The sequence below is a fragment of the Lygodium microphyllum genome, chromosome 1 (genome assembly GCF_053477565.2).
Source record: "Lygodium microphyllum isolate KBCC chromosome 1, Lygodium_microphyllum_v1.1.10, whole genome shotgun sequence".
Lineage (NCBI taxonomy): Eukaryota > Viridiplantae > Streptophyta > Polypodiopsida > Schizaeales > Lygodiaceae > Lygodium > Lygodium microphyllum.
This window is the reverse complement of record NC_141135.1, coordinates 99235021-99249629: the sequence shown is the minus strand read 5'-3', so window position 1 is coordinate 99249629 and position 14609 is coordinate 99235021. Positions and strand designations below refer to the sequence as shown.

General features: G+C 43.0%; 1 protein-coding gene and 1 pseudogene across 5 annotated transcripts in view; one reads left to right on the top strand and one right to left on the bottom strand.

Moving 5' to 3' along the window:
• Positions 1 to 14609, top strand: part of LOC148041447 (transducin family protein / WD-40 repeat family protein) — a 134430-nt gene that overhangs the window by 35617 nt on the left and 84204 nt on the right. For all 5 annotated transcript variants that reach the window (XR_015691117.1, XM_087679649.1, XM_087679656.1 and 2 more), the window contains exons 5-6: positions 10626 to 10854; positions 11194 to 11358. Coding sequence is in view for 4 of the 5 variants with exons in the window: in XM_087679649.1 (XP_087535775.1) it covers positions 10626 to 10854; positions 11194 to 11358 (394 nt within the window). In the remaining variant the exon portion in view is untranslated. The remainder of the gene's footprint in view (positions 1 to 10625; positions 10855 to 11193; positions 11359 to 14609) is intronic.
• On the bottom strand, positions 282 to 679 carry LOC148041448 (cytochrome c oxidase subunit 5b-2, mitochondrial-like; annotated as a pseudogene).

Below are 14609 nucleotides of genomic sequence, written 5' to 3'. Positions count from 1 at the left end.
CCTTGTGTAGCCAACTATTCCAACATGATCAAGTACCCAGTGTCAACCTTGATAGACAGGTGGTTAATATAGGCAAGTAAATTGCATTGTGAAATGGCTAAGACAATGGCCAACAAGAATGACAAACACCATGCCCTGTTGAAAGCCATGGGATCTCAAAGAACTGTATTTTTGCTAAGCCGTGTTTCTGCGAATGTGCAATGGTTTGGGGAGTGAGAACCCAGGAAGGAGTCATGGAATGGGCCTTGATTTCATGAAGAATCTTGAGTGGCTATAGTAAATTATTGGTGATGGCCTCCGGGAGATCCTCCTGGTCCGACAACTTCCAGCTTAAAGGTCTGAGAACAAACTCTGCATTCATGCAACTCTTTTTTTTTTTTTTTTTTTTCAACCTAAACCAGAGAACGTCATGCTCATCCTCTCCAACTCCTCTTGAGCAGCCCACAATCCACTCATCGTACCTTGACTGGATGATAGCTGGCCTTTCCTTTGTGCCAAAAGGACCACGAGGAGGGTCAAGATCAAAAAGCTTCTTTCCCTGGCGCTCAGCCAACAGCTCGTCCAGCTCAAGTCCAGTTGCAATTGCCAGGTCTAAATCGTCCTCTGTGACTAATGGGATGAGCCTATTGAGCAATCTGTTGTCTATGATGTAACAGAGCCAGAGAGGTTCCAGAGTCATCCAGTTCACCTTTGCAAGGAACTCAACAAAGGTTGCAGGATGTGGTAGTTGGAGCACTTGTGAGAGTTGTCAAATCAGCTGCACCCCTAAGACAGCAGTTTTATGCAGCATATGAGACACCAGACCAGGTTCTAGAAGCTCAGAAAAGAGAGTCCTCTCGTGGGAATCCTGCATTTTCTCCACCCAAGGGTTTTGCAATCAGAAAGTGTTTACAGGGCAAAGATGGCAGCAGATGCTCTGAAGGAACTTGAGTGCTACAAGAACATCAGGAATATTGTTGATCTCATGAGTGTAGGAGATTGCTGTAAACACACAGATGCAGCGCTGAATGTGAGCTTGTTTCATGATGATATTTGACCTCCTAGGGCTTGCAAATGGTAGGGTTGCCTTCCCTCATTGGTGCTCTTGGTTAATAAAGTGTCCTTTGAAGCCATAGCTTCAAAGAGAAGTCTGATCTTGTGGGGAATTTGCTGTTGTACATAGCACAGTTTGCACAGCCTCAGAGGCTTAGAAAAATGCTGACCTATCCAAGAAGGGTTGTGGCTTGGTGGCTAATCCCATGGAGAAGCAAGATCTGATGCTTTGGGATGCCATACGAGCTTGAGAGGGAGGGTAGAAGGGAAGCTCTTCCATGGAGCCTTGAAGAAGCTTGAGGGAAGAAGAAGGCTCACTTTCTAAAAAGTAACCAATGTAGACCTCTACTAAGTCCTGTAGTGACCTTCTTCACCCAAAAACCCCTAAAATTTTACCTCAAAGTTGAAAACGAGCTGCCATTTTTGTCTCCTTGCCTCCAGATTTGGCCAAGCCTCCTACCATAGCTCCTGTGTGTCTTCCAAGAAAGCTGCCATCTGTGCATGTGTACTTGAAAAGTAGGGTTTATTGTTGGAAAATGAGACTAGATTTGAGGGAAATGAGAGAGAAAGGAAGGATCAAGAACTAAGCTCTGATACCAACTGTCATGAAGGAGACCTAAAGGAGAGAGAGAGAAGGAAGAAGATTGCAGAAGAGAGAGGAGAGAGAAAGTCTAGGAGAAGAGAGAGAAAGACATGAAAAGAGAGAGAAAGAGGGGAGAGAGAGAGGGGAAGCCATGGCAGCTGAAGGTGAAGGTGAGGCGACAGATATGTATTTATCAAATGGTACCCTAATCAGGTCCTTGTACACTTTAAATAACCCATCAGTGTAATTGGGTATTTGCATGTGCTAACCCCGTGTAAGACCCTCTAATACCATTCTTTACATTTTTGTAAGAACCATCATGGATCATAGCAAAGGCACCTTCAATTTCTGATGCTTTAGGCAAATATCACACTGATAATCTCTTGTTCCAATTTGATATACCCCTTTTCCACTGTAAATTTTATTCTGCTACCATAATACTGGCTTCATGTATACATAAAAAATAGGACACACATGAATTGCAGTAGGTCCTTCTATTCAAATAAGGTTCACCTGTGCTTTGCCCTTTTGCCTTTATGAGACTGCTTGTATGTTTTTTTTTCATTTTCATTAGGCATTCACTTAATCTCAATTCTATACCTATTGCTTTGGTTCAGCAAGGTGCTTGAAAGGGCATACATATCAACTCCTCTTCTTACAGGTTTATCCATAGTCACTTCACTGCTGGGAGGGGGAACTTGGCACGCAGGAATGCCGTCCCCATAAGGAAAAATGTGGAGGGTAGGCATGCTAGAAGAGGGGATACCCCCTGTCCCATCTTGCACAGCTGTCCCTGTGGCTCCCCTGTCTCGCCCCATAAGGAAAAATGTGGAGGGTAGGCATGCTAGAAGAGGGGATACCCCCTGTCCCATCTTGCACAGCTGTCCCTGTGGCTCCCCTGTCTCGTCCCCTTGTTTGAGATGGATGGGGGAAGTTTTTTCTCAGAAACAATATTTTTAATTTTGTTGTTCAAATCACAGATTTTCCCCCAGTTCTTGGTTAGTTTCAATGGATTGTTTTTCCTCCTGTTTTCACACATACACAGGCAGGCAAATGGAGCCTGAAAATTTGATGTCACATAGTACATTATCTGAAAAATTGAATTTGAAACGGCCCACATCAACATATATACAGTGCACACTCGCATTTTTCACATGATAGCATGAGAATGTAGTGATGGACACATGCATACTCATCTACACAAGTTTTTGATGATAGAACGATCCATCTTCTCAGTTTTGTGTTATTTTCTGAAACGATACTGTCCCTGTCCCCATGGCTCATACCTTGCTTTTGGATGTCCCTTGTCCCTTGTCATTTATGAGTTTATCACAGTTGGGACTAGTGTAGCCCCATTCTCCACAGTTCCAGCAATGGGTCAAATCAATGAATGATACACTCCACTTTGTCTATAACCCAAATTTCTCACACTGCATAATTCTTCATTTTAGATTTTCATTAGGCTGATAAGCAGCCATGTATCCTCTGTCTCTTACAGCATTTCCACCCATTAGATTCAAACTTAGATTTTTAAACAACAATCTCGTGCATTTCTTGTGTTGTTTTGCATCACCAGGGTTAAGTTGAGTATTCTGAAGCTAATATTGAAAGTGAAACATGCCTTATGTCATGTCATAATTGACTCAAACCTTGTCATCTTCAACCCTTGTGACATTCACAGCTTCCTCAAAAGTTGAAACTTTCTTAAATCAGTCTTTAATGACCGACTACCTCCCAATCTATAATCACATGAGGGTGTGAGAGATTACTCTGATCTGGACAATAGCAGTACTCATTGCATCGGACATTTGCATATTAATGTAACATGGTAACCTCATAGACCCATCATTTGTGTATCCACCGAATTGATCTGTGTAGTGTTGCATCTTGGGGGGAAGGGGACCTGACCAGATATGTTGAGCAGAACAGGGCAGAGGCATGGACTTCCAGTGGATAGCAGATGAGGAGCAGGAGGCACGGGATGCCTTCATTTTCACAGTAGGAGTGCATGATGCTTGGAGGGGCCTGGCATTCCGCATGTGCAATGATTCTCTGGACTTCTATAGGGGGTACAAGTAGTTGGGTGGCATCCTGCTACAGCAGTTAAATAGGTTCAATATGGGGGAGTGGAGCTGCACATGATGAGGGCAAGTGGGACAGTTGACTGGGACAGCCTTATCAGATCATGCTCTTATTGTCCTCCCTTTGATGCTCCTGCTTCAGTCCATGATCCCTGCTCACGTTGGATCCTAAATTCAACATACAAGCATGAGGAGACAAATCAGACAGCTCGGGACAAGGGAGTGGACACAGGATGGAGGGATTGCAAAGGAGGTAGTAGAAGCCATAGGAAGTCAAGCCATTTGTTAGGATATAGCTCTCCAGGCTCGACATCAGTGTTGGGAGGAGGAGAGTTCCCTACGATGGGATTTGGTGGAATCTTCTAGGTGCACCAGCCTTGCACCAGATTATAGCTCATGTGATCAGCACAAGAGGGCCAGGTTATGCCCTGAGGAGGCGATGAAACTTGCCCATGACTTCTGTAGACAGCTTTTCCATTGGGAAATGGTCTCAACTCGGGTGATTTGTTGTGGAGTGGAATTGCATCCCATCCCTAGTGACGGAGGACAATTACTCATTTTCCCTTTCACTTAGGATGGGCTTTATGAGAGTGTGGAATGGAAGAGAACCATGAACACAAAGAGAGAGAGAGAGAGAGAGAGAGAGAGACAGCAGGAGAATAAAAGAAATCTGCACTAACCGAAAAGAATACTGACTACAAAAGAAAGGACTGATCAGCCCCTGCACGAAGCCCAAGGCGTCAGTGAGGGCATTGGATCAGGCTGTAATGATGACAGCAGCACCAATGGTGATGGAGATGTTGACGGTGGCAGAGACAGAGAATCTCCAGCCTGTTGTACATGCTGAGGATAGAAAAGACTGTAGCAACCAATGGAGCACCTCCCAAGGAACAAAAGAAGATGAATATGCCAAGTGAGGAGGGTCAGCTATAAATAGCTGAGTGTCTCCAAATCTGGCCGACCTGTCAAAATGGCCTCTAAATCTGGCTGACCTGCTGAAAATAGCTTGGGACTGCAATAAATGCAGTCTGACTGCATAGAAAAATCCGGCAAAGATTGACATGGCATCCTGGGCAGTTTGGAGGTAGGAAGGCATTGGCAGGGGTTGGAAACGCACACAAAACTTGACTAGAAGAAGAAATGCATGCTCTAGAATGAGCTGCCTCCTTTGTTAGAACACATGATAGACATGTTAGACCTAATATCCCCGTCTGACTCAGATTGAGGCTCATAGGTAGGAGATGACCAAGCATGACAAATATGATGGCTAACACTCCCTTTCAGATCCTGGATGTGGTTGAAGGCCAAAGAAGATGCGGATCCGAGGGTGACTGGAAGAGTGCCAAGGCCGATGAAGTTCTTTAATGAAGATTGCCAATGAAGAAGCTCCTTATGATCGTGGGAATCCCCTATGAAACACTAGGAGCTAGGAAACCCACAACCGCATCATTGAGATTGCCCCCCTTTGAAAAGGGGGGGGGGGATGTGAGGGAAGCACTGAAGGAGAGGGTGGGGGATGGGAAGGAACTTGTGGAATAGATGGTGCACAAGCGGGAATAGGTGCAACAATAGACAATTGTTGTGGAGGACCCTGCATAAGAGAAGGGGAATGGAGCTTCTAAAGCCCGCTCACTTTTCAACTTGTCGCCAAGACAACTCCTAAAGAAGAATCCTCAATAAACATGACCTGCTCGGTGAAGATAACCCGAGTACCAAGTCTGGTAAAGCCATAAATTGAGAGGAGTGGAAAGCCCAAGTTTGAAACATGTAGGACTTCCAAAAGGGAGTGCAAGGAATGGTTTGGCAATAACGGTAAAGTGCAAACACCACTAATAGGCACCAAACAAATATAACCAGTAGTGACTAAATCCTCAGATGGACGAATATCCTGTAGCATATCTCCTCGTGGAGTCGTATGACTCCAAGCACCACTGTCAATGAGCCAAGGGAGCTTTGAAGATTGGTCGACCATTGAAGAAGACTCCTCCAATACTTGGATATGAAGGAACATGGATTCATGGGTAAAAGTTGATGTAGAGGTAGAGGAAGGCCCGAATGACGTGGTTTCATCCTTTGCTCCTAGATGAATGGGAGGGTACTTCTTCCAACACTTTTCCTCGAGATGAGTCCCCTTCTTAGAGTGTGGGCATCAAGGCCTCTTTGAATCTATGTCAGAGCTTGAAGAATGCTCCGGTGTCTCCTTCTTGGGCTTAGCCTTTGTTTTCTCCTCCTTCCTCTGTCCCCCCTCCTGTACCTGCAATAAAAGCCTTCGTGGAGCTGGATCCATTGGCTACCTCTTTTAGATACTCGTTATGCTTCAAGACAAGTGAGGAAATCTCCTCCCAGAGAAGTGTCTCACGGGTCCTTGATGTAAGAAGGCCGGTGTAGAAGACATCGTATCTCGGAGAGGGTAGCTAAGTCAAAAGAATCATGGGCATATCCTCCGAAGAGGTGATCTTACCGAGGGAAGAAAGCTTATCCCTCATGTCCTCCTGTCTGTTGATGTGTTCCTTCATGGAAGGAGAGTCATCAATAGCGAGCATCCGTAATTTCTTCTTAAGATTAATCTAGTGGGAAAATGTCTTCTGATGGTATAAAGAAGCAAGCTTTGTCCACACTTTCGCTCCTTGTTGAAACCTGTGCACATGCAACAGGACAGAATCCTGTACAGTCTATAATTGATTCCTCTTTGGGATCCTCCATGAGATGAGGAATAGGGTGGGTAATAAAGTCCCAAAGATCGAAGGTGTCAAGGATACATTTCACCTTACATGACCATAGTGAATAATTTGATCTGTCCAAATAGTCTTCTTTGGGAAGAGACAAAAGAACATGCACTTGTACTGATGGTGCTATCATAGGCATCCTAGGGCTAGGGGGTGAGCCCTATGGGAAACATGGAGAGAGGGAGGAGGAGAGGACTGCTTTGATTTGTGTGACTTGATAGGAGAAGGTTCCCATTCAAAATCGGGCTGGGACCTCCAATTTTCATGATGATCACACTGCCTCTCAAAGGAGGGATAAGAGATCTCATCAGAGTCATCAAAGCCATTGAACTGGTGATAAGACATCTTCAACACCTACAAAAACCTGCAAAAATCTTCGTTTTGCTCAAAGTGGTCCCAAATCGTGGAAATCTGCTATATCTTTGCAATAAAATGATTGCAGATGCTTTGCCCAAGTTGTATGGATCAGTTGAACGCGGAAAATCTGCGTTTCCAGCAAGGGGCAAATGGCTGAAAATCTGCGTTTTGAACTTTGGGTCTTCCATCGAGGGGTACCTTTGTGTGCTCACTTTGGTGATGATACCATATGAGAGTATGCAAAATAAGAGGACCATGAACACGCATAGAAAGAGAGAGAGAGAGACAATAGGAGAAGAATAAAAGAAATCTCCACTGACCGAAAAGAATGCTGAATACAAAGAAGAGGACTGATCAGTCCCTACATGCAGCTTGAGGCATCAGTGAGGGCACCGGATCAGGTTGTAATGATGACAACAGCACTGATGGTGACGGTGATGGTGATGGGATGGAGGATATCCAACATGCTGTCCACGCTTGAGATGGAGATGACTGCAGCAACCAAAGGAGCACCTGGCACGGAACAAAAGAAGATGAATATGCCAAGTGAGGAGGGTTAGCTATAAATAGCTGAATGTCTCCAAATCTGGCCAACCTGCCAAAATGGCTTCTAACTCTGGCCGATGTGCTGAAAATAGTCGGGGACTGACTGCACAGAAAAATCCAGCAAATAGTGACATGGGATGTTGGGCAGTCAGGAGGCAGGCATGCACTTGCAAGGGCTGGCAACTAATTGGAAATGCAAGAAATGCACACAAAATTCAACTAGAAGACGAAATTCAAGTAATTGGAAATGCAAGAAATGACCAAGCATGACAAACATGACTACTAATAGGCTTTTCATATTTTCTAGGGCTTTCTTCTTTGCCTATTGAGAGTAAGGGAAGGACTCTTTGCTATGAGCCTTCTAGGAGATCTTCAGCTTAGGACGGATGCTAGGCAGCATGCAAGCAAGTCTAGTTAGTCTTCTTTCCAAAGGGGGGGACAGGTTGGAGTTGACTTCATGGCGGTCGATCACCTTACTATTAGTGGCTTGCAAGGCACTGGCAAAGATGATTGACAGCTGACTTTGCCCCATTCTCTTGGATTGTTGGACATCATTCATGACATTGAGACATACTTCATCCACGATGAGCATCTTGGATAACATCTTCACCTTCTTTGAAGCTTCAGAGTGGGCCTATCATAGCGGCCAAAGCCCAATAGGTAACAATGCTCCTCTTAGACTTCAAGAAGGCCTATGAGAAGGTTGATTGGAACTTCTTGGAGGGCATGGCATGGCTAGGCTTCCCTCGTCAGTAGATCAGTGGTATCTTTGCACTATATAGATAAGCCACTAACAGAGTGATTATAGGTGGAAGGATTGGTGCAGAATTTAGACTAAATTCTTGGTGAGTCACATGGCACAATCGACAACAAACATGCAAAGTGGGGAAGAAGCCAAGGTGAGAGGTTTACCAGCATTGAGGGTTACCATTTTGCATTAATAACAAGTTATGGTAAACCTAGGCGCAAGAAGCATTTGTTGAGGCTCTTAACAATGTTGAGAGCTTTCTTGGAGCCGATCTGAGGGTCCATGTAGTGATTGGATAATGGAGGACTAGAGCTATGCAAGAGTTGTGCACACTCAAGGGCACTTATCGGTGAAAAACAACTAATAGTGTCTCTTCTTGTTGTGCCAATGGTGGAGGTTCCCAATGAGCTCCTAGAGATTTGATCATGCGGTTGAGGCGTTCCACACTTGCCACTTGGGGAACCTGTCACGGGGAGGTGAAATTTTGAGATGCTCTAATCTTGATGATAACATTTGATTAAGGTGTTAATCAAATGTGTAAGGTTATTTAGCACATGTGATGCATAGGGCAGTTATTTCATGGTAATAAGCCAAGGACCCCAAGGATGTGGTGGGAGTCAAAGGAAAAAGTTGTAATATGTTATGCTTGGTACCTACTGTCAGATGTAGGCTTAGACCAATTTATTGACTACTAATGTCAGTGGTGATATTAGAGACTAGGCATTAATTAATTAATTAATACGAGTCTAAGGGTCAATAATTACTTAGGGATACTTGAAAGACAAATTAGCCTAGCCAATTTAATTATTGGCCAGTAGGATTAATTTTTTGGAGCACTAGAATAATTATTAAATTAATTTTCAAAATTAATATTCTCAAAATTAAATTAATAAGCTAGATAATGGTAGAAATGGGATTAGAAGACTACCACTTGGGCAAAACTTGCCCATGCAAGTGGGAAAAACGTTTTTAGGGGGTGGTGGAAGTCTATTCCAACAATTGTGAGAGAAGAACATGCTATTAGAGAGCAAGGAGAGGTTATTGATGCGATTTGCAGCCACGAGGGATTAGTTCTATAGCATGTGACAACAATTTGGGTTCTTCCAAGACTAGGTGATAGTAGCTTAAGGTCCTTCTAGTGTAGATGATAGCATATAGGCTGGGGTAGTAGTCATTCTAGTGGTCTTAAGCTGTAGGTGAGTGCTTCCATGGCTGTTTGAGTAGGGCAGCATTAGTTTTTCAGAAATTTCTTGCGATGAAACTCTGAAAGCTCTCTCTACAACATTCTCTCTCATCCCCCAACCGTCTCTCAAGTTATCTTTGCATTTTCCAGTAGTTTGAGCTATTGGAGAAAGAGATTTCAATCAATCTTTGTTGTAAATCCTAAAGCGAAAATTAGGATTTTGATAGCCACCTTAGGATGTATGCTCAAAATTGAGGGCCTAGGACTTGAATTTCAATAGTTGAAATTGAGGAATTTCAGGGAGATTTAAGAGGCTAGCCAGCCAAGATAAGATTTGGGGCTGAATTTTGTCTTTCAAGCAGCAAGGTGAAGGCCAATTCCTAGGCAAAACCAAGGGGCAAATTGGTTTGGAGGCTTGCTTGTCAAATTTGATAGTAAGAGGCACTTGGATTAGTGGAAGAAGTCGGAGGATCTCAGCTATACTTTGTCCATTTGCAATAAAAGTTAAAGAAATACCGCAAGGGGTGCTAGTTTTGGGGCAACAGGCTATCCAATGTCCAAAATTATATGATAAAGTGAGCATTTCAATTTTGTGAATTTTTTAATTGCTATAATTAAGTTCTTAATTGATTTACCACCCCATTTGAGAAGGAAGGCTGGTTTTAGAGTCCTCCATGCCTACGATTAGGAGGCAGCCTCTTGTCACTCGTATATGGATAGAGATCTTAGCTAGATGGGAGACTAGAGGGTGATCTAGATAGATCACATAAGTAGAAGCTGTGAGGCCTTTAATACCAAGGGATGTGGCACCTTTTGTCGTCTAGGGATTCTCCACATGGTTCGACATTATTGATTGCTAGATTGGTTGTTCTACTAGCGTGGTCTTTGACATCTTTGTTGAGATTGATGGGCTTTTTCTTTAGTTGTATGTAATGGCCTTTTATACCATGGTATTTACTTAGTGGCGAGATTATCACATATGTATTTCAATTTGAAAGATAAAATGATATTGAACAAGTCACAAGCACTCACATCAATTCATTCAAGTTCACTAGCATTGGTGCACCATATTGCTGTATTTCAGTGCATGTAATGTGGCTTTGAAATATTTTTGGACCTCTAATATTTTTCTTGAGTCATTCCTGAAACTATTTAATCTTAGGAAAAGTCCTACAGCAGATGCATGCATATCATCTTGCCATATATGATCACCATGTTTTTGTGACACTGGTTTGGTGGAATTCGTTCATTGTCACCTATTACAAGTATTGGTTAATCCCTGAAATAGCTTGTTTAGTGCAATAGTCTTATTGTGAACAAACTTTGTTCTCGGTATTCATTTCTTGTTTCTTTGACTGTTCGATTTCAGGTTTTGGTTGTCTCTAGAGGTGTTACATTGCATTTCTTTCAGAAGAACTGGAGAGGGTGTGCCCATGGGAGGTCTTGTTGTTGACACAAAGGCTATGGCATGGGCCCTTCAATCAGATTCTAAGGATACACTAGTAGATGTGTGCTTGGGTGATCAGCTGTCATGGCCTGCTATGCGGTCACTAGGCATTGGATTTTGGCTGACTGATACAACACAGCTAAGAATGAGAGTATGAGATTTATCATGAGCTGCTAAGTAGATCAATCACTTCTTTCTATATTCTTGTTCTGCTCTGTGCCTCAGCAAGTGTTAGTATATTGGTTTAGAAAATCCCTTACTTAGATTATTGAAGATTGTTTTGTACTTTGGCTCTACAGTGTAGCGTTAATGTTTGTCAAAAAGGGTCAACAACTATGAGCTAGCTATGGGCTACCCACTTGATTTGCAAGAGTTGATTATTGCAGTGGGCTTTTCATTTTTTTTGTCTGTTTGCATTTTTTCAGCCTTTTGAGGAGAGAGCACTTGAATTCTGATGATCTTTTTAATGAGTTTTTTCTCCTTTTGACAGGTAGAGAAATTGGCTAGAGCTCAATATCTAGCAGCAAAAGATCCCAAGCAATGTGCATTGCTGTATCTTGCATTGGAACGTAAGAATGTCTTGATGGGTCTTTTCAAACTAAGCAAAGATGAGAAAGATAGAGTTTTGTATGAGTTTCTTGCACGCAACTTCAAGGTGCTATCTGATTTTATTCCTATACATGTAGTTTCTAGAGTAACCATGCTTTATTGTTACCTGCCCTAGGAAACCTGAAGGAAAGCTTTTGGGTAGAAAATGATGTTGTGTCATTAACAAAATATTCTTAAACCCTTAGGGACATCTTGCTGTACGAAACAATATATTTTTGCAGTAATGCTAAAAAAAAAATCAAACCTTGTGTGTACATAGGCTTAAGAACTTATGATCGTATGTGTTTTCAATATCTCATTGTGCAATGAGAAAAGGGGATGTCTTGAATATTACCAAGCATTGCACAAATGCAGGGATTCCACCAAATTGTGCTTGAATCATCCCAATTTGATTCAGATTCTCCACTGAAGTAGCCCAAAAATTCAAGACAACATTTGTGCTAAGTAAGAAGATATACCCAAATTGAGCACCTCTTTGCTCCCATTTTGTTTGAAGAGCTATATACCCTTCATATTCTCTAAATAAGTTTGCCTAGAAACCCATGTTGTGGATTCTTTTGGATGTGCTCACTAGTGCCAGAGTGGCAGACATGCTGATACAAGGTCATGGGTGGAGGCCCATCAAACTGGACATTGGGCAGATTAAAGCATTACTGAGGCTTTCAAAGATGTACAGATAATTTAGAACTTACTCACACTCAATCGATTTCAATAAAGAAAATTTAGAGGGATAGGATATAGACAAGAGGGGCACAACATTTAGTACTAGAAGGAACGGCTTACCTTCATGGGAGAGGAGACCTTTGCTCCTCTTTGGCCTTGGGCATTGACATGATTGTGAGAGGAGATGTCATCCCTCATCTATATTCATTAATAAGCTTGGTCTTCTCTTGTCCTCAAGATAATATCCTTTTCACTTTGTATCCATGCATTACTACTTGTAGACGACCACGTGGGAAAGTGAACAATTCTTGTGCAAGGTGTTGGGTATTTGACTCACGCCTCACTTACGCCTACGCTCATATGGGAGTGTTGGTGATCAGTAGGACACTGGGGCACTTTTTACTCTAGGTAGGAGAGGTTTTTTCCCCTAGACTTATAGTCTTATTTTCGTATGTGCTTATGTTACACACTTATGGGCACTTACCGTGTTCGGGTGTGAACACCCTCTAGAACCCTAAGGTTTAAGGGTTGTACTTTGTACTTTTGACACACTCTTTCAGTCTATTCTATTGGGTGTCGTGCTTCACTCTATCTCTCTCACTCTCACACTGTCTACTGCACTCTCAGCTGCACCTTGATCCTCTCACCCCCTCACACAAGGGTGTTGTCAAGTAGCATCTTGCCGCACTAGCATTCTGTGAGGGTGTGCAACAGAAAGGAAAGGGAAAGTGAACATAAAGAGGAGAAGAAGACTGAATGAACGTAGGAAAGAAGGAACAAACTGACTGTAATGGCTGAAAGATACATGGCTGCAATGGTCAGGCCCAACTTGCAACAGTAAGCATTAGTGTGGGTGCCAGATGGGAGCAGGGGGGTGAAAGAAAATGAGAAGGATTGGCTGAACGATTACAATGATGTGGTGAATCAATGAGAGGGTAGACCGCCTATAAATAGGAAAAATGGGGCCACAATTGGTAATCAAGTGGCCAAAGTTGCACAGGACAGCCTACAATGCCCAAAAAGAAATGCATTTCTGTACCCTCCATCTAAAGCGCCTAAAGCACATAAAATGATAGACAAGCATAGTGTCAAAGCTCCTAATGTCCTCATTTGACTCAGACCGAGGCTCACATGTAGGAGATGATGGTACAAGACACACATTTGCTAATAGGGAACACCCCCTCTTAGAGCCTAGATGTGGTGAGGCCAAAGACGATGTGGATTTGAGGGTTGTAGGAAGAATGCTGATGAAGTCCATTTATGAAGAATGCTAGCCAAGAGCAAGACTCCCTCCTGAGATGAAAGCTTCATCAAATAGGTGGCCACCAATGGACAATGAGCCAAGGCTGCTTAGAAGACGAGACAGCCTAAGAAGGCTCCTCCACTTGGTGAATGTGAAGAAATACTTACTTAGTGATAATAGTTGGTGTCAAAGTAGAGGTAGACGGAGGCTCCCATGTAGATCCATCCTTTGCTCTTGGATGAAGGTGAGAGTACTTCTTTCAACACTTATCTTGGGGGTGCACGGTCTTCCCACAATGAGGACACTTTGGATGTCCTTTGAGCTTCCCCTCAGAATCTATATTAGAGTTGGAAGATGACTCTGGCTTCTTCCTCTTCCGTTTCTTCTACTTGGCTTGTTCGTTAATTGTATGTGATCCGCAAAAGCATGGCTATGTAATGTGTCTTCGCTAGAATCTATCTCCCTATGATGTACATCTTGCTCAAGTACTAATGGGCCTAGTTGGTCCCAAACAATAGTCTCCCATGTACAAGAGATGAGAAGATTGGTGTAGAATAGATCATGGTTTGGTGAGGGAAGATGTGAGGGAAGTGTCATAGCAGGATACTCTGCAACAGTGTTCTTATCAATGGATATAAGCTCATCTTGAATCTCCTCCATCTTGTTGATGTGATCCCTCATCATAGGGGAATCTGGGAGACAAAGAGCCCTAGCTTCAACTCAAGAGATAGAGGATGCCCAAATGTCTAAATTTGGTAGAGTTGCCAATCTTTTCCAAACCTTTGTGGCGGTGCAAATACGTCTTACATGCACGAGCATAGAATTTGCATAACCCAATAAGAAAAAAGAGTAGGCTCTAGCATTCAACCAATCCCATAAAGCTGCGGAGTTTGAGGTGGCACTAATATGGGGATCCATGGTAAGTCCGGGTATAGGGACTACAACAAGATCCCAAAGGTCGTAGGTGTCAAGGATGCACTTGGCTTTGCATGACCATAGAGGGTAGTTCGTCCCATCTAGCTTCTTAGATGTTGGTAGAAAGGTAGAACATGCACTTGAAAAGGGGATGCCAAACTTGCCTACCTGGGAGTTGTAGCCTTGGAAGAATGTGAAGGGAGAGAATGATAGGATGGTGGGTGGTTCAAAAAGGTCTGATCCACATGATTTCCCCAAACATATGCGTTGGCCACATATGTCCTTCAAGTATACTTACAAGAAAAGAGGAAAAGATGCTGCAATTGGGATGTGCTCCGCCTATTTGGGTCCTCTAGTGTGCCCAATAAGCAACTCACTTAATGTTATAAAGCAAGCATGGTGCTCAAGTTTGGTCTAATGAGTGGGTCACTCATGATTAATCACTTGAGCATCAATTATCCCTTAATCGAATTTGA